This window comes from Phaethon aethereus, assembly GCF_964289735.1.
Source record: "Phaethon aethereus genome assembly, chromosome: 9".
NCBI classification, from domain to species: Eukaryota; Metazoa; Chordata; class Aves; order Phaethontiformes; family Phaethontidae; genus Phaethon; species Phaethon aethereus.
In genome coordinates, this window is record NC_138585.1 from 12,543,845 (window position 1) to 12,570,969 (window position 27,125).

Here is a 27,125-nt window from a genome sequence, read left to right on the forward strand (position 1 = left end):
TTTAGCATCTATAGATCTGATGAACGGTTAAAGTCAGCAGAGCTGTGCTCCTGGAAGGAAGTTAGGTGATGTAAGAAGTGCTTTTGCTTAGCATTTCCCAATGAGCAACGGAAAAGATCTACCACCAAGATTTTTTTAGTAGTCACAGATTGTCTTCTCTTTGCTTCTTAAATCAGAAGTTTTGATGGGAAGGCTTAATGGAGAGGAACACACTTTACACCTCAGAGATATTATGTATGTCAGTATGAGTAAGAAAAGCTGCGTTTCAGTAACTATGGTAATATAGGTAGCTCAGCTTGTTAGATATTCCTGTGGTATTGGACTTCTGGGAAAGTGATGACTGTTCAGAGTTACTCAGACAGTCAGGCAAACAGATACTAAAAGTGGATTAAAAAAATCCACCCTAGGTTTCTCTATCAGCTAATTTGGGGGCCGCTGGTAACAGAAAAAGTGAAGAGATCTGAAACATGCTTCAAAATATTTGCCTTAGGTTCTACAACCCACCTTTATTGGTACAGGACCAAAGCGAGAGACTGTCCTTACACTGAAACTGGGAGAGATCAGCTGAAACACATGCAGACATATCTAGTCATGGGCTTCAGCAAGGGGTGTGCACGCAAGACGGTAGCAGAGGCGTGTGCTAGTCTGCCATCACTTTATCACTGAAAGCAAGCCCGGAGGTTACTGTGTTTGCTGTATCTGCACCTTTTGCTGTATATCTACCCAATTCCAAGGCTCTCATGCCTGAGTAAGCTAAGTCCTTTGACTTTAGGAAAGGCCAACCATATTTGTGTTTCATGCTTTAGGACTGGCTCGAATGAGACTACGCAGAATGCCTAAGTGGTCAGAAAGCCTGAACGTCTGAGCCTTTGCTTGCTTAAAAACAACCTCCTATGGGGTCATGCTCAAGAAAGTAAAGAATTGCTATGTCTCAGTACGAATTTTACTTTGGTTAGTCTTCTGTAGTGCATTTGACCATGGAGAATATCTATTGAGATATAGAGATGCTTTCCTTTAAAATGGAAGAAGCATTTTGCCCTGGTTCAAAATTTCAGGATGCAGTGGTAGGCTTTGCCAAGTAATGCCAACAATGTAGCAAAAGTAAGGCAGGAGTGAAAAAAAGGTGTGGACCTACATGAGCTGAAAAGTTAGTTGAGGTCACCAGACATAGCTGGAAACTGCCAATAAATGGTATTTCAGGTAGGATTTTTTTTTTAAAAAAGAACAAGCACTGACTTTCAAAGAGCCCGTACTGTGTACTATAGTTTTACAACATTCTGCATCAAAGACATACAAACCAATTCACCACAGCTCACAACTGCACGATATTAGTTAATGTGTTTTTAATATTCCTCTAATGACTATAACACAGTGTCAGGATCCCTGTGTTCCTGAGCTCCATCTAAATCAGAGCCATTATGCATAATATACATAAAACTCTGAATTTTTTTGCAATGAAAAAGCTGCACTTGATCTTTGAGTGATGACTAAAATCTCATAATTACTTGGGCAAATAAGCCATGAAACACTGTCAACTGTACTGTGTCCAAATCATAGTACCACTGAATACTTTATTGCACTACAAAGGTTTAAACATTGCATAAAGATTTACTTTTACTCAGTATTATTAGTTGAGAGAACTTCCAATAGATACTGAATAATTGACAATCTTACTTGCATATTTTGAGACAGGTATCCTCATTACAGTAAACATTAAATCTAAAAAAATCAGATGTAAGTATAAGATTTTCCAGATACAATAACGGTAGATTATTTTAGAAATGCCTAAATCACCATTATACAGAAGGCAGTGGAATTCTAAGAAAAATATTAGCAACACTAAGAGGCTTCCATATGAAAAGAGAAGGACTGAAAATACCTAGTTTCCAGAGGGAAAATAAGATAGTGACTCTGCAGGAGTTAAAAACATTGTAATTAAATGTCAATAATTCTAAGTTCTCAGATTATACAACAGTTGTCACGTATCGAACTAAAACATGAAGTCACTCAGGGTGTCAGGTAAATCAGATTTACTGATTAATTGGCTAATTCATTCAGTCAGCGATGATTTCAATTCACCAATGAGTTATTTCAATGATTATCATTATTACAGCAATCATAGCATGCAAGGTTCTTTCTTTACCTACAAGATGTCAACAGCCTGAAGAATTTAGCCTGGTCAAAACATTCAAGAGTTTTGTAAATTCAAGAAAACCTGTTGCAGCCAGTTATACAATTGCCTTCTATAAGAGAAGTTTTTCTAATTCCCAGCTAAGTGGATGCTTTGTGTTCTGAAATATGAAGACGCCTAATCCCATCTCATTATCAATATAAATGTCTGACTTTAATAAAGTTTCTGCTAAATCCATGGCTTTAACAACATCTGATAGCATTAAGTATCACAGATTAGCTATGGACCAAGAACAAAAGTTTGTATCTGCTTTCTTCACCTTTGAAGCTTCAAATGCGCTAACATTTAATTGTTATGTTGACAGAGGGATATATGAGGATCGTTTTGTCTTTTCTTTTCAGTTTCAAGAACGTTCCCTGTGTCAAAAAAACTTTTATATGAGTTTTCTTCAGAACTCCATGTAATGGTAAAATCCTACTTTCAGAAATAGGTTTCAGGACAGTAGAAAATGTTAGTATAAAAGACCTGTCTAGGGAAAGTCTTCAAACCTCACGGACCTGAATGATGAAAAGGAAGAAAAAAGTCTGATTCAGCAGAAATTCAGAAGAAAAGTATTTTGAGTCAAGAAAGTGAGAACTAATAATGTTTTGAACTCCCTCTTCAAGTATAGAAACATTGCTAGATACTAACCTGCTTGCTATGGTTAATCTATATGGAAGACAGACTCATGCTTCTGGTAATTATTCATTCTGAACTAATTAATGAATAATTCAGCTATTATCTAAATTTCTGAAACAGCAGTATTTTTGCCCCACATTTAAAAATACAGTGTAAATATTGAGTTTTACATATAAAATATGAAGATGTTTTAATTTAATATTTCACAGCAAAATACATAAACCCCATGATCTTATTTGCAAGGACCTGTTACAGTAGGTTTTCACCGGAGCACCTGATGTTCCCTTTAAATGAGTTTGTATTACCCTTAAAAGACAATTGCGATCAATTTGTGATTTCAGAATGATGTAAATTAGATTAGAGAATAACCTGCTGTAATATAGAGCATGAAATGAACTATAGAGAAACATGTTTGAAACCATTTTCACATTTTTATTTCAGTCAAATAGTGGTACAAGTGCTCAAGAACAAGGAAAAGAGGAATTCATACTCAAAGAGGAATTCATACTCACACCATAAGTGGAGATTGTCAGGTACCTTAGATGGACATTTAATTTATAGTGCAGTTTTGAAATGTAAAATATATTGTTTGATGAAACAGTTGACTGTTTTTGGGACAGACAGGGACCTTGCTGAGGCTTGAGAGTTTTCAGGTATCTCCCTGGGCTTGGTTCAATCTCCCATAGAAATAAAGGACAATTAAGAACATCAACCCTGAGTTTCACGTTTCTAAATTATGGTGTGGTTACCTCTTGGGACATGGTTCAGTCTTGTGATGGATTTTCTTCCTTAGTAATTGAAATCTCAAAATTAGACCTCTGAAAGTCTGAGAATCTCTGTAAGTGTATAGACAGGAAGAGAAACCCATCCAATCTTTAACAAACATATTAACTATGGTTTTATTTTTTAAACATCATCCTTGCTATAGCAAACAAGGATGGAGGAGAATGACAAGATTTCTTGTGTCCAGGCTAGCTCCTGTTTCTAGGGATATAACAGTATTAATGTGCAGTGAAGTTCATTGGTCAAGTGAAAACCCCATTTTTTTTTTCTTGGAAAAAAAAATTAAAAATTAACTGAATGACAAGCATACAGGTAGGTCTAATGTGACATGAAACTAGTGTGATAAACTTGCAGAAATATGAACCTTCTGGGCCAGTAAATAGCTTCTCAGGGTGAAAGTATTTGTCCTGATATGATTCAGAATGAGTCAGCAGGACATGAGCTTCAAAGCACTTACTTAACTTGTGGCAAACAGGTTATTTCCTGCTTGTACTGCTATCCTTAATTGGTGTTCTGGATAGAAATGTTCTTTTAATACATTAATATTGCAGTAGAGTCCCAAAGAAGCCCACTGTTGTGCTACTGTTTTTTTATTTTAAAACACTCTTAAAAGGTTTGTGGCTTCTGAAGTTGTAATAATACAAAATTTGACAAGTATCAGGGTCCTATGAAGAAGCTGAGTCTGCAGTATTATGAGAGTTGTATCTTCCCCAACCTGATCATGTTACTGTATCATACAGATTACATTGTTCAGTAGGTACACAAATATTTTAATCAGATCCTTCACACAGTGTTTTTTGTTCTGCTCCATAGAACATTCTAATTCTTCATTGCAGTTTTGTTATTTTTATATCAAAATGCATCAAATATGCATCTGTTAAAACAGTTCTTTAATTATGGCTAATTATGATAATGACAGCGTTGTGCTGTAGATTTGACGTTTTTCCCTCTGATGCCGCAAAACCTCTATGGCAAAGGTAGCTCAGTTTGTTACTGTACCTTAGGAGCACTGGGAATGGCAGAAGAGTGAATACCACGCAACCGTGTGGAAAGAAGATGACTAGTGTTTCTACATTCACTGTCCATTTCAGTCCCTACTCCTCAGGCAGTCTCCGGGAGTGGTTTATGCCAGCGACTGGACTTAAAGAAGGTCCCAAACACTTCTGCCAGATTTGTTGACAAAAATATCTACCTTCAGCCTCCAGAGGACTTTAAACTAACCTGCTCCAGCCTTTTCACAGAAAATCCCTTGGGACAAAGACTAATAATAACAGAACACATTGCACATTAGGGAACTGCTCTTTGTGGAGAGTGTGAGGGATGGGATTAGAGAAATCATTCCCTAATCCTCTGCTCTTAAGTATGTTTAAAAGCAACTGACAAGTTCAAGGTAATGAATGACAATGCAAATGGAAACCTCCTGACACCCTACCAAGAATATACTAGATATTCAGAGTGCATGCTGCTTTTTGTCAGATCTGGACTATACCAGAGTGATTCAAAAACTTCTGCCTCACAGGCTTTAACCTTGTAAAAAGCTCTATGTAGGAATTCTTTTTTTATTTCTTTTAATAAAGAGTTCATACTGCACGAATCCCAACCGCACAGCAGTACGTTCTGTGGCTCTATCCTATTCCCATGCTTGTCACTGACAACAACCAAGAACAGGTCCTGTTTAAGCTTAGAAATTGCCAGGAAATTTGGTTAGTTATTGCTAGTAGAAGGCAGTAGATGGAAATTATTGTTTATTCCTTCTGGTTTGTAGGATCCTGTAGGACTGAACCTCTAGCACAAATCTACAGATGCATCAAGATCTACTTCACTCTCTCTCCAGTTTTTCATCTCCTTTCCCCTGGAGGCAGAACAATGTTCTGAAGAATTGTATTTTATTTTACTAGCACTAGGATCCGATTAAGACGACTTACACAGGCACAAGTCATATATATGTAAGAGAGTTTTACCACAGCATTTCTGAAGAATGTGTGGCAGTAACATCTTTAGGACAGGTTGTCTTGATGCATCTCATGAAGGGCCCTTTTCTAAACTCCAAGTCTTGCACATGCCCAGTTACAGGACATGCTACTCCCTTTACAGGGTCTTCATAAGGGCTATGTGTCTTGTTTAACAAAAAAATCTTCCATACCACAGGATAAGGTTTGACAGTCTTTAAAATTTAAAGCCACTACTGTAGCTTTTAGTTGAAATGATTAAGTGGAAAATTGCCTTAAATGTTTCCTGGGTGAGGCAAATGAATGATAATTAAATTAATTAAATGGAAATGCAGTTGTGAATTATTGGCTGCTTTCACATGGAAAATTTACTTTGTAAATAGGTGAAGAATAAATGTTTTTTATGAGAAAAAACTGAGATATTTGTGTAAGAGATTTTGACTTTAGAACAGCTCTAACATAGTGACAGTGGATTACAGGGAATATAATTCTTAAATGTGTATGTAAAAACATGAAACCAGGGGACAAATAATTTTTGCCTAACTCGTGAATTATATACCAAATCAAATACAAACATGAATAAGGCAAGCATATGGCATGTGGCTATCTGCAAATAGAGAAAAGTCTACTTGCTCAGATTGAATATCGCTCCTAGACACTGATCCCTCTCAATAGGGTGTAAATGCAGAGTAACTACATGAATAACTTTGGACCACTATTCACTAGGCATGACTTCAGTCCCTGACAGCTCCCTGAACACATTTTGTGTACTTTACTGATATTTTAGCATTTAAAGAGCTTGGAGAAAGAGTTCCTTTTTCTTTTCTAGGCATGAACAATTCTGTTAGATGAATCATATAAACATTCATGTATCGGTAAACCACATCGATGTGATACAATGCTTTACAAGATCCAGTGTTTACTAACATAAATTAACTGATAATAAAAAGGAGGAAAGTAAACTCAACTTCCCCTGTAAGAACAACTTGATTATTTCATTGCAAGTTACACTTTGGTTTTTTTCACCAGGTCTATGACAACTGACTGAATGACATTTTCCCTTTGCATGGTACATTAGGGCTCCTTCAGCTAAACCAAGCTATCAAGGAGTGAGCAGAGCTGGAACTTAGCAGTAAGGAATGATCTGTCCTCACCTCTAGCATGTCCATTGCTCACACGAGTAGTCTGACAGTGTGCCAGTTCTGTGCTGTTCCAGCCGCCTCCTTTTCCTATAGGGATCTTTAACCTAGCCAGGTTGCAGCACTTCTGTGCTGGGTGATGGAAACAAAAGGCTAAATCAGACCTGAGAACTTATGTTTCCAGGGTTGTGAAGGCAGAACCACACTACTGATTGGTAGAAAAGCAGGTGCTTTTCAGATTCAGGGTAAACTTATAAATGTGTGTCACATTGTGCAGTTATGTTTGCATCAGAATGTGGCAGTCGCTCAATAGTTCTTATCACTCCCATAAAGCACGTAGAACAGGGAACGAGAAATACAGCCTACAGTCAAAACTGCAGGGGAAGTCTGGGTGAGAAAAATGCAATGTAGTTATTATGGCTAAAGCTAGTAAGGACATTGGGGCAAATGTCACTATTCCCACAAAAGTGTGCCGTGGGATCTTTATACACGCATTATTCAGAGTTTTACAGTTCTTCCACAAGCACAGTTACCCTTGCATGTTATATTGGGCACTATTCTGTTAGAGGTGAAAAGAGTATTTACAGAACCCCTGACACTGCTGTATTATGTTTCATACATGCCAGCATTGGCTTCAAAAATTCTCATCACAGCCCTCTACTGATGCGGGCCAGGCCATGGGTAGAGTCAGGTGGTTATGTAGTAATGCACTCAAACAGACATAGATTTGACAAGAGTCTGGAAAATATTTTTCCAGCAATAGGACTGATTAGACATTCACAGCTAGAGCTGAAGCACTGTAGAAATGCAAATAGATTTGTTCTCTATAATGGCAGCAATTACTGCTTTACTTCTTCCCATAGCTGGATCAAAGCAGAGAGGAAAGGACTGACATTTCTGCACGCTAGAATTGCACCTTCATTATTTCCATGCTCCCGTGTTTTTTTTGTGTACTGGACACAGTACCCAAGAATTGCACTGCAGAGTAGCCTTTTAGGGATGGAATAATGAGCTATAGGGACAGCTATAGGGACTAATAGCTCTTTTCTTGATCTAATTTCTGTGCTTCCATCATCTACTCCTTCATTTCATGACTTTAAAGATCAGAGAAAGTTTATATACCTAAACAAGCAAGAAAGAAGAACATTCCCTTCTTGGGAGGACTGGTATAAATTAACTGATATTACATGACTGAGCATTGCCTTCTATGAGCTATGGTAACTTTTGGTTGTGATATTATATGGCAGCTGTAGCCAAATTTGTTTAATACACACACAGTTTTACAGAGTATCTATTTAGACTTCACTGAAGCTGTAAGTTGCAGAAATCTTTTTTTTTTTTCTTTACTCTCATATGGACAATCGATTACTCAAAATGCTTGCCAGTAGCAGTTTGTACCATAGGTTCATGAGATACTGCTCATATCACATTAGAGAAGTCTTTCTTAAATCAGACCGGGTCTCCACACATGGGAAAATTTTTTGAGACTACTCACAAAAGCAAAAAGTGCTTCAGAAAATAAGTAAACTTTAATTGCTTTATGCTGCCTGTTGGTAAAGCTCCAAGTGAGTTAGTAAGTATTTCTGGCATTTCTGCACAAAATTTAAAAATTGGCCTTAATATCTCTACTTCCTTCACTTTGAAGTTCTTGCCACGTTAACTTATATATTATACTTTTTATATTATGTTCCAGTTTTTTATACGCATGCACACATGCAGCCTTCTTTTGTCGTAGCGACTTCTTCTGTACAATAAGCACTGGTCTATGCTTTGGAGCATTGAAAGGGTTAGAGATGTTACAGAATTACTCACACTTGTCAAACACCCACTGAAGTCAGCAGACGTTTGGGCTGTACAAGGAAATAACGATGACAAAATTTTTTCTAGTAACTGAGTGTATGGCAAAAACCAATGTCAAAGAGAAGACAGAACAGCACAGCAGAGCTGCCTGCAGTTAAACAATACACTAGCAATGAAAGATCAGGGAATAAATCGTGATCCCACATGATAGATGAGGAAGCCTCAACACTGGAAATGAATGTTGAATAGCCCTTCAGTCGCAGGAAGCCGCACGGGCGGTCACCCGCGATCACCCGCAGCCGAGCCCGCTCGCGAACTGCTCTTTGCCACCCTCTGCTGTCCAAACCCTCCCCAAGCAGCAGTCAGTCATTTTCCTGAGTTAAAACCTTATTTGAAGCAAATCGTGTTTTCTGGGGCAAGTAACTAAAAGAGTGGATATCGTTCTCTTCCAGTAGCCTTTTATTTTGCAAAATGTTACACGAGCTTGGTTCTGGGGTGTTCCCAGCCCCCAGTACAAACCCAGAAAGGGAGATCTAAGTATAAATTTGGTACATTTTGTTTGCCATGTCTTTTTCCAACACTTCAGCTAGCTGCAGTTGGGACATGACACAGCGTCAAAAGGACAGGGAGGATTCTGCACCAAAGCTTATGGCCCAGAAGCCAATCTATTGGTATCATGCAGCATATGACTTCAACCCAGACTAAGGAGTCCCTTAGGATGCATTGTTCCCAATTTTCTAGCTCTTCCCCATCATGTTGCAGCTTGAGCCTGAAGAATACCTGAACCTTGTTTGTCTGACTGTTTGAAAGACTGTTTGTACCTGCTTTTGCTGACTGAAAATATCGTCAATCTGAAATTAATTTTAGTGAGTGTTAGAACTTCTAAAGGATAAAGAACAGATCCAGGAGCTTCATTTACATTCACTGAAACTTAAATATATTCGGTCACACAGAAAGCAGATCTGCCTGCAACACCTTGCCAGGAGAAAAAGGAGGAAACGATGAAAGGAGGAATCACAGCGCTAAGAATTTTACATTTCCATTGCACTTTGATGTTCAGCTCTCACTCCCCTCCCTACCCGAACCAAGCTAACACCACGGCTGTGACTACATGCTTCTAAGTGGTTGAATCTGCCCCCAGGCACTCTCCTCCTAGTCTTCCTTGCCACATTTGAAAGATCATCTGCCTTCCCAGCATCTGTTCATGAGTGATGATGATCAGTGCTAAAGGAAGAGAAAGGGCATCCCAATGGCAATTTTATCAACTGGAAATCATGCGCACGGCTTTCAAAATGGGTTAGCAAGAGGAAATTAAGAATAGGTTAGACTATAATGATCAAGCAGATCAAAGACGTGAGAGAAAGAGGGGAAAGTAACTCAGATGCCTTTTTAGAGGCAGAAAGCCCTGCAAAAAAGGAAGTATGAAGGCACAAATATCTCAGCACAGCACCTTGGCACATCACTGTTACACATTCCCTTGAGATAGGGGTTTATATAGTATCACTATGGAAAGAAGACAGCATTCCAGCAGGGATATTGGCTGAATAACACTGCAGTGTTTCCATCCCCAACATGTTAAAAAACCACCAAAAGATAAATAATGAGTCCTCAAACAAGATTTTTATTAAATGACATAGTTCATATTCTTTGGATTATTCAGCTTTTAGTTTGCAGATGGATCATATTTTCCAGTTTTTCTTCATAATAGGGCATTAAAAAATAATTGAATATGAGGTTTTTGAACAGCAAGAATAAGAATATCCTCAAGTGTGGCACTTTAATTAAAATATCAGAGATAATGAGGTTTGCCAATAAAACCAGCTTTGATAACACAGAGGTGTGGCACACCTCTGAAATGTGTTGCCTGGCTTCAGCCATCTGTCCTGGCTGTTACCAAAGGTTTTTGTCCTTGTAACACAATGGGGTTAGTTGTTGTTGAAAAGAGATATGTAGGCAGAGTTTGAATAATTAATTATTTCAAAGCAGAAACCACCCAGAGGCCAATATCTAATGAACAGAGGAAGAACACAGAGGAGAAACAGTTTTGAATGGTATGGCTACAGATGCCTTGTTTATAGCCCGTGACAAGCTAACCTCATGGTGTGACATTTTTTTGGCCTCAGCAGAGAAGCCCTTCCTGGGGCTCTTTAATCAGTGGAAATATCATCTGAGAAGCTTTGTGGACTGTTTGTCCTTCAGAAAGCATTTGTGGGCAATTATTGAGAAATGTGTTAAACTGATATCAGTGTGCTCTATTGACGTGGAAGCAGCCTGCCTGGACACTTCAGAGCTTTTCCAAATTAACCCAAGGAAAGAACAGCCTGGATTAAAGAATGTGTGAGAAAAATCGGAATTTGTCCTTACATTATATTGAACATTTTTACCTTTAGAACCCAATAGCTGTTTGTCTCTACCATGCACTGAAAGCCTATGAACTGACAATTCAGCCAGAGAATGAGGGTGAATACTCTGAAGGAATGAATTCTGAATAAGTTACGAGCCTTGGGTGACCATTGCCAGCTGTCCTATTAAGCTGTGTTTTCTCCTGGCCAGACCCTAACGCTCGTGGACGTGTATTTGAGCCCTACAGATTTTACTAACAGGTACCTGTTCTCAGGCCAAACACTGAAACCAAAGGCACCTTTCCCTCACAGTGAGCTTTGGTCACCAGTTGATGATGCTCTCCTTACTACTCTAAGAGCACATTGGTTTGTTATCCTGGCTTTGTTACTCGTTACTCTTTTTTTCCTACTCAATTGCTCCACTAGCAGGTGTTGCTACCTTCTTAGCTCCCAGACACAGTTAAGAGATAATAATGTGCCTTTACAGAATCACAGAATCACTAGGTTGGAAAGGACCTTCAAGATCATCAAGTCCAACCATTAATCCAGCGCCACCATGTTCCCTAAACCATGTCCTGAAGTGCCACATCCACACGTTTTTTGAACACTTCCAGGCATGGCGACTCCACCACCTCCCTAGGCAGCCTGTTCCAATGCCTGACCACCCTCTCAGTGAAGAAATTTTTCCTAATATCCAATCTAAACCTCCCCTGGCGCAACTCGAGGCCATAACTACATGCATCACGTGCTTTCAGTCAGACAGTGGTGTGGGTCACATGAGGGAGCACTTGTGAACACTTGTGGCAGACCTAGTCCTAATTACATAAATTTCTTGTATTAGTGGAGTACATGAACTGCCTGTCTGATGACAACTGACATTGCCCTATAGTAATGTTAATGCATTGCAGGTCAATGTATCATTAATAGATTAATCTATTCTTTCATTTAAAAAAAATTATATATGTCATCCTTGTTATATATAAGAATTAACGGAACATCCACACCACTGAAGAGACTTTTGCAGGGCGAGGGAGAAGTTTATGTTACTTTGTGTATCTTGGCTCATTGGGAAAATATGACAAAATTTATGTGCTAACAATTATAATTAGATCTTAATTTTTGGGCAAGTTTAACTACTACCTTCTCTTTCCATTTATTTTTGAGTCAGTTGTGTGTTCGTGAATGCGCCAGTTTGATAGCCCCAAAGACAGAGAGCATCTGTTTGCCTATAAAGGAAATATATTTACAACATTCACTTCCACAAACTGCTCCCGAAAGAGCGCTTCAGTCACACACTTGAGGGGCTAACAAGAGGATCAGCAATGTAAAACCACCGTCATCTTGCCAAGATTACTAATGAGGCTGCAGTTTGCCAGCGAGAGGTTGCAAGTGTAATGGGTTTTGCAGCCTATTACTTTTACTAGAAGTGCATTGTAACAACTAGTTCAGGCTTCTGAGTCACTTCCAGTCCTGCAAGTGTTCCCATAACTAATGTAATTTTGTTAGTTATGTCCTTAAATCGTTGTGTCATGATTCCATGTCATGCCATTCTTAGAAAATTAAGTGAAAACATTTGAAAATCAGGCTGATTGTTAACATTCTGACATTTAGGCATACTGGACAACAATTTTAGCTAAAGGACTCCCTCATGTCCATGACATTCCTAGTTTGCTAATAACAGTTCATGAGAGTTGTTTAATTTACTGTTTTATTCAGAGTCCTTGGATAGATCAGTGTTTGAAGAGTGACAGGTAAAGGATGATGCTGGTTTGGTAACTCATAGTATACCCTTAGAACCAGTGCTTAAAGTTGGAGAAAACAGAAGTGAGCATCCTGGCTCCGGCAGACTTTGGAAACTATTCCCCTTACACAATAAACAGGAGAGCTGGCACTGGCTCTTCCCGATTTGGAATTGGAGCATTGCCTCACTCCAGTTATCCTGGATCTGGATGCCCCCAAACTAGGCCCACCATGTACATATGTGCCCCCACCACTAGAGAGCTCTAAACAGAAACCAGGGACCTAAAAAAAGTTTTGCCGGAGATAAAAGGAAATGTTCCTTTCCCTCCTCGATATTTTTCTTTAATCACCTAAAAAGTAACAGAAAATCCGCCTTTGGATCGGCTTAACACTGCTGCCGGCTTTCCCCGCTCAGCCACGTACACGCAGCCCACCGGGAGTGCCGAGAACAGCCGGGCCCCGCAGCGTCGCTAAACCTCGCTTTACTCCCCCGGCCCGATGACGCGGGCGGGGTGCCGCGCAGGGCCGCTGACCGAGGCAACACTTCGCCGCGGACCCCGCCGCTCAAACCCGGCAACAGCGACAGGGAAGGCGGGCGCGGGGGATGGCTGCCGCGGCTCTGCGTTAAACAGGCGCTCCCGGCCGCGGCCCGTCTCGGCAAGCGATTTTCGCCCGGCTGTCGCTGGGGCGCGGAGCAGAGCGGAGCGGCGCCGGGCGGGCGCGGGCAGAGCGCGGCCGCCACCTGCTGGCTGCCGGCGCGGACTGCGGCCGGCGCTGAAGTGAGGTGCGGGCGGTGCCCGCGGAAGGCAGGAGCGAGGCCTCCAGTGCTTGTGAGCAAGGACTGCCCAAGCACTGTCCCACGCACGAAACTGTGCGTGACTTTTTCTCACTGCAGCACTGGATGCTGTCGTTAAATACGTCTATTTCCTGTTCTCTGGTTGTCTATTTGTATTTGAAAAGTAAAGATGCGTGTTTTCTCCTCCTCTCTGACGCGTGTGGAAAGAAGTGCCGGTGACCTCCATCCTTAACAGAGAAAAGAGCTTACAACGAGTACAACCACACGTGCTGCATGCTGAACATGCGACAAAGTTCAACAGCAAAACGGGACCATTCGGGGTCTTAATAAAACCACGAGTAAGGCTCTTGCACTGAATGTCTGACTCAGAATCAAACACAACTGTTCCTTTTGGCCGCAGCGGAGGGCTGCTTTGGGCAGGTGCCAGAATGGGATTGTGATTTGGACCTGAGCAACCCAGCCACAACTGTAAGCCCTCGGGCTCCAGCAGTGCTCTGTGACGCTGGCCCCACCGAGCCCGTTCTCTGTTCCATTGTACATGAATTTTTGAGGCACCTGAATGGTGATGGTAAAAAAGTGCTTTTCAGACCCTCGCAGTTGTACAGCAAATGGCGTACCACAGCCCAGTGATTAGAGCAGAGCCTGGGGCTTCGGCGCTGTCTCCCAGCTCTATCGCTGACACTGTGTGAACAGTCACGTGCCTTAACTTGCTAGCAAGTGCGTTTTTCCACATCTAAAGTGAGAGCAATATTTTGCTTTTTGGAAATCAAGCTGAACTTAAAAGGTATTTTAACATCTTTGAATAAGAAGGTCTGTGTATTAGACAGATTAGGCAGGTAATAGTGCTATGCTATAGCACAAACTGTGGATTTCTGTATGGGCCAGGTAAGATAGCATTAATAGGAAGATTACTGAAAGCTGGTTAAATCAAGTCACTCACCATGGAAGGACTTGTAGGGGGAAAACCCACTCTCCTGCTGGGCTCAAAGAGTAATGAACATTGGTTTGAAATCCAGCTGGCACTTGGTTACTAATGCTATTCCTCAGAGGTGGATACTGAGATGCATTCAAAACTTGACCAGACAAGGCTCAGAGTAACCTGCTCTAACTTTTGAAGTTAGCCTTGTTTTCATCAGGAGATTGGCTCCGAGGTCAGTTCCACCCTAAATTATTCAATGACTGCAACAAAAGAGTGATGAAGAGCAATCTCACTTGGAATGTTGTTTGAAGGGAGAGAAACTGCATAAACCAGGTGACATGATTTACAAGGGGACGGAACAACATCAGATAGGTTCCTCTGCTTTCCTAATGTCATTTTATGATACTTATGTTTCACAGAGATTGCAGGAACACACACTCTTTCCCCTCCGAAAATCAAATAAAAGAAAATCGTTCTCAGGGAACACACCTAATGTTTTCATGTGCAGTCTCACTTGGATTAAATCAAATAGGCGAACAGAACTCTGAAAATAATCCCTATTTCTCAGCAAAATGAGCCCTTCCTTATTTTCACCACTGAGTGGGTTGTAAGGATGGGTGAAAGGAAGGTGAATGATTAAAAAAAAAATCTCGGTTTTCATTTTCAATCTGAGTAATAGCAATCCTCTCATACAATGTAAGTGGGCTACAAAAAGGCATTGATGATGCAGTAGCTAGGTCAGTCAGTGTGCCTATATATGACCTTACATTCTTGTTGCAGAGTTTCACTATTAGTCATTGTCTTTTTACAGATCAAGGTTTTTTTATCAATGACATCATCCTGCTCAAAATTTGCAGCGTGCACATAAATGCCACATAAAGATAGAAGCACCCATACTCCCAATAAGGGAGAGGACAAAAAGGAGTGAAGAGTGTGGTCTTCAATTTTGGTTGCTGCTAAGCTTCAGAGAGAGGGTAGTTAGCTGGGGAGAGGTGATGGTGCAAAGAGCAAGCAAGTGTCCAATCAGTGTATTACAGAAATGAAAGTGATTTTTCCTTTTTAATGTATGGAGCTGGCTATGACCTGAAGCTAATTAGCATTTTAAGAGCCATCTTCACATATAAGGTCCTCTCTGCAGCAGGAAGTGAAATAATCCTAGTCATTTTTCTTCAGTAAGACTTTTATTGCAGACTCCATATTTCAGAAAAAAAGGTGAGGAGAAAGAAAAACTGCCTGGGAAGCTCAATTGTTGGATATGGGATGATAGGGACTGAGATATTTGAATCAAAAGAAAAAGTGGTAGAAAAGCTGGAAGTACAAAACAGCTGAAAGGAATGGATTAGGGGCAGAATATGTTCTGCTGTAATGTATGTTGTTTATAGCATCTGAGAATTGTAGACTAACTTAGGTTGGGAGGGACCACAGGATTGGTCCACTAGTTTGGATCACTAGTCCAAATTCCTACTCCAAATAGGGTCAGCTATGAGGTCAAGCCACAGTGCTCAGGCCTTTAGCCACTTAGGTCTTGAAAGCTGCCAGGGATGGAGATTGCACAGCATCTCTGGACAACCTGTTCCAATGCTTCGCTATCCTCATGGTGGAAACGTTTTTGCTTATATCAAGTCAGACATTTTTTAAATTACAATTTATGTCTGTCAATTTGTCCTCCCACCACATGCTGTTGTGAAGAGCCTGGCTTTGTCTTCTTGCTAACCACCCCTGAAAGCCTCTCTCATCTAGGCTAAAGAAGCTCAAGTTCTTCAGCTGCTTATAGGGCAGTTGCTTCAGCCCCTGTCCATCTTGGTGGCCATTCACTGAGCTTGCTGCAGTTTATCAACATAGTCAAATGTATGGAGTCAAATGTAATGGAGTTCTTCTAAGACAGAAAGTATTAAGAGCTGAGCCAAGACCAGGGAAACACCTTAGGTGGTTCACTGTCATCTTAATACTGAGAAACAACCAGGAGCTGAAGAAAAGCTCTGTATACTATTTAAATGTCATCTATCTCTCACTGTGGAGAATCTGACTATCTGATCAGACCAGCTTTTGTAGGCTCTGTCTCCACTGATTGTGGCATCTATCTCAGAGCCATCATGAAAGCTGGTGTGTTTACAAAACATTTCAGCCGAATAGCTGTTGTGCTCCATAAAAGATTTATCAGATGCAAGCATACTATTTGATCAGTCACCTCAGAAGAGGGATATGCAAAAAGGTGGTGGGTAGCTGAACGAAGCACCCTTTGAGTCGGCTTATTATGAAATTCTGAAGGTAACAGGTAAGTCACCTGTGTCACCCTCTCCCTTTCTGCTCCAGGTCAAGCACACCAATGAGTTACTGCCTGTACGCTTCCAAATTTTATCTGCCTAACAGTAAACTGGTCAGTTTGAAAAGACTAAAGGTTGCAGGCAGCTCCATACTACTAAAGTAGAATAGGATTTTCCTCCTCTGTTTTGAGTGTCTATTATGCCTTTCACCTTGAAGAAGCTCAAAGCACTTTGCAACCAATTCACAAATTCCTGTGTACATGATAGAGGTCATGTCATTGCCCAGGTCAATTCAGAAGGAAGCACGGCATGGCTCTCTACCTAGTAAAAGCATAGAGTTATGCATGGCCTGAAGCAATGCATAGCATGGACTGAAGTAGAGATACCTTCCTCAGGCACATGCTTTGTGTGCAGGTTTCTCATGCAGTGTGGAAGAACATCTGTAGGCAATGGAAAAAGAAATAATGCGCCAGTCAGTATACCTCCTTCTCCTTCTGCTTCCATCTCCTCTGTAGCCTGGAATTATTCTGGGAAGAGGGTTTGAACTTCTGAGAATGGCAGTAGACTGTCAGGATCTGGGGCCAGAAGGGATGCATATTTTCCATTTCACCAGGTCTGTAAAGATGTTTTCCCTGAAAGTTAATCTAGAGACTGTGAGAATAGTCTTGCAAAATTGAGACTTCCAAATGATGTTGCATCCAAAGAAGAAGGTTGTGCAGGTGTATGGGTGGTCTATAGCAGAGAAATAGGGGATGGCAGTTTTTGGATATCACAGTGGGTGTCAATTCTTAAAGGATCCAGGAAGATCAGGTAAGAAGACATTTGGACATCTATCCAAAAGTATTCATTCCTGCATTAAAAAACTTCAACTTCCAAGGCAAATGGGAGAAACTTTGTAAAAGAACCCTCCAAAACCAACCAACTAACCCCAAACAAACTCCTCCCTCCAGTGTGGGGTTTCTTCTTGTGAAATATCTGGACTTGAGTGTTTTTCCTATTTTGCAACAAATGCCATTTGCGTGTTTTTCAGAAGAGTGTATGATTTAAATTTTGTGCTGGATTCCTGGAGAACCTACTGGGTATCAAATATCAAATTAAACATCCTTTTGATTTTAGATGAGTCTCCTGGTATTCCAGGTTCTGTTTGTCTCTGCAGTCCCACACCTTCAGTGTTCCCTTATAATACAATTCTTTTAATATCCTTAGTATGCTGAGGGGTTCTTCTGGAAGATACAAATAATTACACCCTGCTGTTCATCACATCTGTTTATGAGAAGAAAAACTGTGTTTTCTGCATGATCAGCTCTGCTGCAGTAAACAATGTCAGATGTTTATTGTGAAATATCTACAAGTTCTGACTGAACTTGCAGCAACACACATACTTGAATGCATCAAAGTACTCTTGGAAGAACTTTTGTCTCTGTGTGGGTTTAGTGGTCTGGGAAACACTATTTTATATCAGTGTCTTGATTTAACACAGCTTCTTATCCATAAGTTGACAAGTCAGGGAAATTAGAGGCTATTTTTACTACTATAATACTTTTAGAACTGCTAGAAGTCTCTGAGAGTTATGTCTAAGAGAAAGCCTCTTCCCTTTTTTACTCCCTTTACAAAATTCCTACACCCAGATACTGTAGTGGGTGTATATTTTCAAGATTCACCAAACGTCTTTAAACAAAAGTGATAAGCAGGAACTACCCCTTGCAACTGCAGCTGTGAGTTGCAGTTTGAAGCTCCACAGACTGCAACAGAATTATCTTAGATTTGGGCTGACCAAAGAATCAAAGCTACCACACTGGGGCACTGAGCTACACATTAACGACTGAACACATTAGTTCTTTTCCTGCCGGGGTTCAGGGTTAGGTTGCCTTCTTTGGAGAACTCTGGAGAGACTTAGCTTGATCTTTCTACTAAACAAACATGCCTGTTGAGTTTCCTCAAGTCAATGCAAAAATGGTGCAATACTGCCTCATGACTGAAGGAAAACACCTGCATTCACTCCAAGATGGGACATGAAAGCAGCCAAAAACACAAAAAGGGTACCAACACAGGTACTTTACGCTTACAAAAGTTGTACTACATTCAAATCAATATCTGCTTACTAGTTTTGTTTTTATCTCCAGTCATAGGCTGAATATCTGGCTTGAAAAGATTATTAGAAATTATTAGAGCCAGACACATGATCTTCAGGGGGTTTTATCACTGGGGAGGGCAAATGATCTATACATAATTTTTTCCCTCTTTCTCCCACAGTTATCTCTACAGCACCAAGATACTTTAGCACTCCCCCTCACCAGTTTCTGTTTGTACCAAAAATAAAGCTTTTATTCTTGCCTGTGGGGAGGTTAAGCATTTGCTATTTACAGGTGGCATGTGGAGAAAAGATGGACCTGGGGTTCTTTTGCATCATTTGGTGGGGATGCATGGTAGAAAACAATATTTTAATTAAAAAAAAAAATTATTACTTTTCTTGTATGTGAACTAATTCTGAATTAATACAAAAATGATCATCTAGGAAGGCAAGATCTTAGGTGGTATAGCAGCAGAAAGTCCTTGTAAAGGTATTTCCTTACTTTATGTAGAGCTCTGTGACAGAGAAAAGATTTTTTTCTGTTACCCTTAACCTGGCCCCATTTTTCCTTGCAGAAACAGTTTCCAAAATCCAGAAGAATTCCATAGCACTGTACAGTAGATTCAAGCCAAACAACATTTGGTTTTGCTCTGCTGAAGCACATAGCTAGTCTCCAAATTGTAAAGTCTATCCACAGCCTTCAGATTATATGCTCAATACTGTTTCACATCAGCAGACCCCATTTGTATATTCCATTAAGCTTCAGTCAGAAAGTAATATAGAGCACACCCACCTAACTAAACATCCATCTAGCATTTGCCAAACTACTGAAATATCTATAAAAAAAAAAAAAAGCCCTGGAGTCATGCAGTGCACAGTAAGCATAACTATTGCATGCTGAGTCCCTCAGGCGTGCGCTGCCGGGTGCTTAATGGGAGAGGGAACCTGTGTCTACTGAGAATATGTCAATATATCAGTATGTCAATATACAAGTATCAATACTCCTGTCTCATGTTACTATGAGGCCAGAGCAAGCTACCTCTTGAGAAGGCCGTAAAATAAGGTAACTTTTCAGGAGGAAATGAATATACCACACACACCAAAAAGAAGTCACACTTTTTTGTTTGTTTGAAAAACTGTTTTCGACTGAAAATGATTAATTGTAAATAGTCTGCTTAAATGGTATGCCAGTGGAAGGAACTTGTCTCCTAATCTTTAGAAGTACGTTTGAGCAGTAAACTGATGAGAGAATAAAGATTGTATAGTTATGTCAGCATGCATCATACTCATGTAAACTGTGTAAAGAAAAGTTGAATGTTTCTTGTTACTACTGCTTTTTAGCAACACAGTTATTAATCCAGCCCATCCCTTCTTTCTTTAGGAGGCACAAAGAGGGGCTGTTAAAAGTGTGCAGTTAAGAGTGAAGAAAAAACATTTTCAAGTGATGATGGAATCTTGATAACACAGACATTTGAGTGGAAAATATCTACTTTCTTAGAAACATTATGATGGAAAACCCAATCTCATGCCTTTTTTTTAATAAAAAATATTTGGAGTGGTATTTGATATTTCTTGATATCTCTTTCCTTCTCCCTCATATGTTTATATATGAGTGTGTGTGTATAAAAACAAAAAAAAGTCCTGGTTTTCAAATAAAACCATTTAGGATTCAATTTTTCTGAAAGAAAGAATTTAGAAAATATTATTATATATTATATTTATTATATATTATGATATAATCTCAACTTTTAGTGATTATGTGCAACAAGCATTTGAACATTCATTTGTAGAATGATGACGAATGGCAAGGGAAAGGATTCTTGACTGTCTGTGAGAATCAAGTATGATGACTTGTTCCTTACACTTTAAATGTCAGAAGAAACTTCTCTGTCCAAACTGTTAGTCACTACAGTTAAACACAGATGCACAAAAGACATTCTAAGTGTTTTTTTTTTTTACTTAGAAGTTCACTTTTAAGCACCGATTACCATGAAACAATCTGATATGCTTATTCTAAAGCAAGCACCATGCACTCACAGACTTGTACTAGAATTAATCAGGCCAAACTAACCAACTTTGTCTCTAGCTGGAATAAGGAGAAGTCCTACCTCTCCAGACAGAGAAGGCTCTGCAAACTGAGTAGCTAATATAAAAGCCTGCATCTTTCCCCTTAAAACAGCGATGATCTGGGAATTACTCTTCCTAAAACCAGTATTATCAGCTATTTATATTTTAAAACTTCACTGTCTTGAAACTACAATTACCCTATTTCTGATCCAAACCCTATTTTTTATCTCAGCTGTATTCAAGGAAAATTCTTACTGCAGCCACAAAGATGGAGCAAGCTTGGCCTAAGTTTTCCGCAAATAAATTTGCTATTTATTTGAATTGCACACTCAGAGAGCTCTAAATTCCAGAAAAATCAGGCCTTGCCAAACATACTGGGCAGGCTGGAAAAATATGAGTAAGTGACTGCAAACATGCTGCATTCTGAGTATCTAAAATGTGGTTTTGTCATTGCAATTCGAGAGCACCCAAGTGAAACTGAATCAAAAATCACAGATAAGGCCAACTTTATGAAGTCAGTGCTCCTGTGCACAGGCATCTTGGCCCTGGTTGGCACTGAGAATGCTGATCTAAGAAGTCAAGATGATTTCAAGAGTGGAAAAAAATGCAAATCTTTCTACTCCCCCTGCCACTCAGTACCTCACACATTGCTCTGACAGGTTGTTACCATAGTGTCAAGATTTTTCCAAATACTTGAGTACTCTTCCATTATAAATATTGAAAATATCTATCACAGGCATCAATTCTGTGATTCTGTGATTCTGGAAGATGCATTCCATCAGATAGCACAGTTTATTAAAGAGAAAACCTAAGGGAAGAGAACACTATTGCTTGCAGAAACTAAAGTTAGGCTCTTCCTGCTTCTTCCTAAGAGGTAAAAAAAAAAAAAAAAAGGCAAGAAGAGGGAGTAGATGTCCATTTAATTCTTCAGCAGCCTAGTTTTCATGGGCTCACTGAATAGCATCAGCACAGTGCTGCTTCAACTTACAGTCAGTCATTGATATACAGCTAATACCCAGGTGCATATTGCAAAGGTGAAATAACCCCAAGCACCACTCACACAAGAGCATGACCGGTTAGATAGCTATGTGCAGAAAAACCTTGGAGTCCTGGAGGATATCAAGTTGAGCATGAAGCAGAAGTGGACTTCATAATTGCTACTACGAAGGCTAACTGCAAACCAGGTTGTGTTCATGGAAGTGTAGCGATCAAGTCAAGAGAAGTGATTAGTCTCCTCTTCTTGGCACTTGTGAGGTGGCATCTGGAATAATGTGTCCAGTTTCAGACCCCCAGTACGAGAAAGACTGATAGGAAACAGTCCAGCAGAGAACTACCAAGATAATTAGAGGGCTGATAGGCATGAGGTATGAGAAGAGACAAAGAGCTGAGTTATTTCAGCCTGGAGAAAAGCAGCTTAGCTTCCTCTTCTAACCAGGAGAGCTCAGTGCTGTCTTCAACTAATAGGTGTTTATAGAGAAGATGAAGTCACCTTCTGAGGGATGCATAGTGAAAGGATGGGAGGCAATGGTTAATAGGTGAAGCAAGGGAAATTCCAGCTGGATATACAGAAAAACAATCTTTGTATTGAGGGTGGTTAAGACTGGAACAGGTTTCTAGTTTTCCTAGAAAGTCAGTGGAATTTGCCTTCTTGGAGATATTCAAAACTCAGATGGAGAGGGCCTTGAGCAACTGGATTTAAATTTGAAGCAAGTCATGCATTTATTAGGAGGTTGGACTGCAGACATCCAGACATTTCTTCCAACCTGAACTACTCTCTGGGTCTATGAAACTCAAGTAGTCTGCAACAGCAAGAGACTGCCCACCCTGTATTAGAGAAAGCCTCAGAGAGACTTAACATGTTTGATTTTTCTTAGGAGTAAAGAACTGTCTCGCTGATCATCCCACATTATTCATCAGAAGACGGGAAGCTGGAACCACTGTCAGGGGAAAGATCTGTTGAAAGACTGGATCTTATATGATCTTATATCATGCAGACCCAGAGTCAGCAAACTGTTCACCCTGAAGGGGACAACTTCATCAATTCTGCAAAGTCACTATGGCTTGGAGTGTGGGAATTTCTCCTTTCCCTCATGGGATGTCTCTGCATGGATCCTTGCTAGTCAGACTTGGTGCAAAGGGCATAATCTGGCCTAGCTGGGAGACCTTGGGAATTATTATAACTTGTGTATGTGTTAAGTGGTTGAGGACAGTATTACAGCTAACATGGGCAGGCATTCCTTAGAGCAGTATTTAGTTGAAAGCAATTACGCTTCAGCACTGCCTCCACTAAAGAAAGCAATCCCTCTTATCCCTCCTTCCCCTGCCCTCAGTGGGAATATCTGATTATAGCCTTTTCACTCAAATTCCACACAGTTCCTCCTTCTTGATGCCAGGAGACAACCTTTCACACAAAAGCAAAGATTTACAAAGAGGAGACAGGCACCATTGTATCAGGGAGTTCCATGGCAACTTTTTAGCACTCTAAGAGTTTGCAACAATCCAGATGATGTTCCTGTCCTTTATTAATGATATTTCCCAGCTGCTTCTGGTTTACAAAGAGAGGTCTGGTCCTTCTTTGTTACAGGCTGTACCCTGTCACTACAGCAAGCCCCACAGGAGGAGTTCACAATGAGGTGCTTTGTAATTCACTCAGGCAGGATGAGCACAGTCCCAATGAGAGGCTGCAGATACACGGAGTCTAAGCCTATGTATATTGATGTATTGTACCTGTATATGGGTTGTGCATATATAATAAAAAGTAAGCACACATTTAATCATGCCTATGTGCAAAATATTTGTCTACAGCAGTGCAGTCTAGAAGTACCTCAAGGTTCTGTCCTTTCTTTTGCAACAACTATAGCTCTTCATTTCTTCTCCCTTAGGATATGTTTTTCTTGTAGGGCTTATTTTTAGTTCCCTTCATTAAAGTTTTCATATCATCTTTCTTCTTCATGCTCTCATTCTCTCATTCTTACTCTGATGTGTACATTATGCAAACATGCTTCACATTCACCTAAGCCCTATTCTGGATATATTATCTGCCTTCTCTGCAGTGATTTCAGTGCGGTTATGGATTTGTATGGAACACCATACAAGGTCCAGTGCTGCTCCGTGCTTACTCCTCCTCCCTAAGAAACCCTAGAGTTTCTTTTGGATCTTTATCCCTGACTATGGGCATGAACTTTGAATTGCTGGACCTAGTAGGAACTTTTTGTAGTGGATTCTATCTGCATTTATTCTGTTTTAGATAAAATAACATGGATACAAGTATTTGGAATTTAGACTAAACTCAATGTATTATGTTTCTTTTAACAATCTCATGAAAGCTGCTCTGGCATTTTCTATTTACAAAGGGAAATGACACATGTCAGAGCTCAGAAACCAAATGTATGTTTAAGAGTATCACTGGGCTGGACAGCCCTACTGCTTTTCTGCAATCTCACAGAGCTATTAGCAATTGGTTTACAGGAGAGAAATGTTCAATGGCTAAGACAAGCGAGAGGAAGCACAGGAAGAGTCCGAATGAGATCCCTCACCACTGTTACCTCAGTAATGTGCCAGCATTCAGCTCAAACTGTTACCAGGATGCAGATTTTTTACTGAATTTATAATTCCAACCTTCGGGGTGCTATTTGCCATATAATTGTATAAGAAGCAACTCCAAGAGCTGGGGTCTTATGTAAAATAAAGATGGGGGAAACATATGAGTGGTGCAGCCGTCCAAGCTGTGATCTTCATGGATCTATGATGTAGGAATTCACCCCCCAAAGCGACAGAACTGCAGTGCTGCTATTTCTCTTTCACGTGAATAAGTGCTTTTGGAGTTCCATCACAAGGTGTAGAGCCTCACAAAGAAATTAACAGAGTGGTTTAAATGTAGGGACATCAAGCAACCAGGCAGGAAATTGTTCTGATTGTTTAATTATGTCATTTTATGGAATTCTGTATATTCTGGGTCTTTAAAATCACCATGCCTGTTCCCATTAGAAAAGAAGGATCCCAAGATCCAGAGCTTTCTGCCTCACATCCTTATCCAGAGGAGAACAATCAATAGGAGATGTCAGAGGATGATGAGGTGCCATTTCTCAAGGAAAGCAAAATTTCATAAAGAAAAGCAGGAGTAAGATTTTCCTTTCCAATGTGAGACACGTGGCACACCGTCTTTTGGAGTTACAGACTTGTGTCTGAAATCAAAGGTATCCTTTCTCTTTAGCTCATAGATCTTCAGCATTTTACCCTTCACATGAAGGGGAAACAGCCACATGCAAAGCTTACGCTCCTTTGTATTTCAGCACAGAAGGTGATCATACTTTGAACATTGCTTTTAAGTGTGGAGTCTAAAATTTCTTGACATTTGGAGTGAGCATAGCTTGCAGAACATTTCATAACCACAGTGCCTCAGGTACATTATGCTTACTAGCTACTTGACTATTAGGAATCTAGGATGTCAAGGTAGATATGATGACATACCCATAAAAAAACAGTGTTAAAATTATTGAACTCTAAGTTACAGGACATTCGTGTGTCTTACTTTTATCAAAATAACACAAAAGGAGAAAGTTCCATCTCAACATAATGCCAGCAAGGAGCGTATAGCTTCATGCAGCGCATGCATCTTTACTTAAAGGTCCATTATAAAGAAAGGGAAAAGACAGAAATAAAAAAAATAATTGTTTCTATAATTTGAGAGTGCTGTTCATAGGTACAGAATTTTAACCAGTTTTAAATTCAAGCACCCTTACAAAAACTGAAGTGTTTCCAAAAATCTTTCCATATTGTGCAGAGATTTAAATGGTACATTTCAGAGTTCTACAGCCCAGGACCTCACATAAATCCTAAAAGACGCAGTGTGTTTCCTGTCTAAAACCTGAACACCAGAAAGACACCAGAAAGTTCCATGACTTTTCCCCATTTTGACTCTGCACAATTCCAGCAAGATCAAGGCTTCTCAGCAAGACTTACTCACAAGCAGCACTGCTTCATCACCTCCACAGATCGTACAGACTCAGCTAGCTCAGCTGTCTCTGCGCTACTCTGTGGCAAGAAATGCCATGGGATGCCTAATGATGCTACGGTTAAACTGCGAACAGCGCTTTGCTTTTCTCAGGAAGGCTCTGTGCAGGCACAGATACCCACTCACTGCAGAATCCAACTCTGGTCATTTGTTTTCACCTGCGTCAGGAATTTTCCCAGAACATGAGAGCTGAAGTGTCTGTGTGGTATTCATAAATATTGTGAAAGGCATGCACTTGTAAGATCCAAAAGGATTTTAAAATGGTTTGTTTAATTTTGATTGAGCTAATCAAACAGGCAAAAAAAGTTTCACATGACGCCAGCCTGGAAATATATAATGCATTTCTGAATAGAAAATCTTTTCCTTAATTATGCAAACTTTGAAATAAAATTAGAAACTTTTCACTAAGGAGGTATGGAAATGAAACAGGATTTTTTACCCCTCTGCTTTTTTCCCTTCCTCTTTTTCTGCAGAAGCCATTTAGTCATATTCAGGCTAAATTCACACATAGTTCCAGACTAAGGCTTTGCACATGATCTTCAACTAAAAAGTTTTACAGCCTTTGAAATGACTCCAGTTATTTTACATATATGCCACTAGGTATCTGTTCCTCCTCCTTTTGAGATTTAAAGTCCTCCCTTTCCTGTTAGAGCTCTGCTCTTCTCTAGAAGGAATTCTCGTTAGAAGCACAGAATTCCAATAGAGAGAATGGTTCTATTTCTCGGGACAGATGGTTAAAGCTAGAGGGTTGTAGAAAGGAATTCATGCTTACATCAGTCACAGACCAGAAATGAAGGGGACAATCTCCTGAATGCCCTAGACAGTTCTTACTAAGAGTTTTGCCTTTTCCATCTCAGCACTCCCTGATAAGGAATTACTTTATCTGTTACACAAGTTGTGAAGTATATTGACCATCCAGGGCCCACAATTCTTTTTACAGTTTACTTTTTAGTTAAAAAAATATGAAGTACTAATAATGACTTCAGCAATAATAGCAGAAGGCATGCACTTACCCTATGACAATGCAGGAAATGGCAGTTCCCAAAAAGGCGTAGGTTAAAATCGATCCTAAGTTACGAAAAAAATGTCTCTGGGAAGGAAAGTTTGAAAAAAAGTCCTTTGTAATACAGCCAAAAGAAGAACATTCAGACCAAGTTGAAACACTGCAACTAGAAGTGCCATTTGTCACAACCCGTATCTCAAATATAAGATGAAACAATCTAGGCCACATCATTTCCACATTTTGGAAAATACAATTTAAGATGTTTCATTTTTTGCCTGGTGGCATGCCATCAAAATTCCCACTTTTATGTATCTGGCCAAATGCTGCAGGATCGTAATAGAAGTTCACATTGAAAGTGTCTGATGTATCATAACCCCATGCCTTGAACAAAGTCCTGATTATGCAGTATATAAAACACAGTTAGGGTGC

The 27,125-nt window shown here is 40.0% G+C and overlaps 1 protein-coding gene across 1 annotated transcript in view; it reads right to left on the minus strand.

Annotated features, from left to right (window-relative positions):
• The window catches only part of SLC9A9 (solute carrier family 9 member A9), a gene marked incomplete at its 3' end in the record, with an annotated part of 204,786 nt that overhangs the window by 163,891 nt on the left and 13,770 nt on the right, over positions 1 to 27,125 (minus strand). Inside the window, exon 4 of the mRNA XM_082003926.1 lies at positions 26,707 to 26,783. Within this exon, the coding sequence (XP_081860052.1) occupies positions 26,707 to 26,783 (77 nt within the window). The remainder of the gene's footprint in view (positions 1 to 26,706; positions 26,784 to 27,125) is intronic.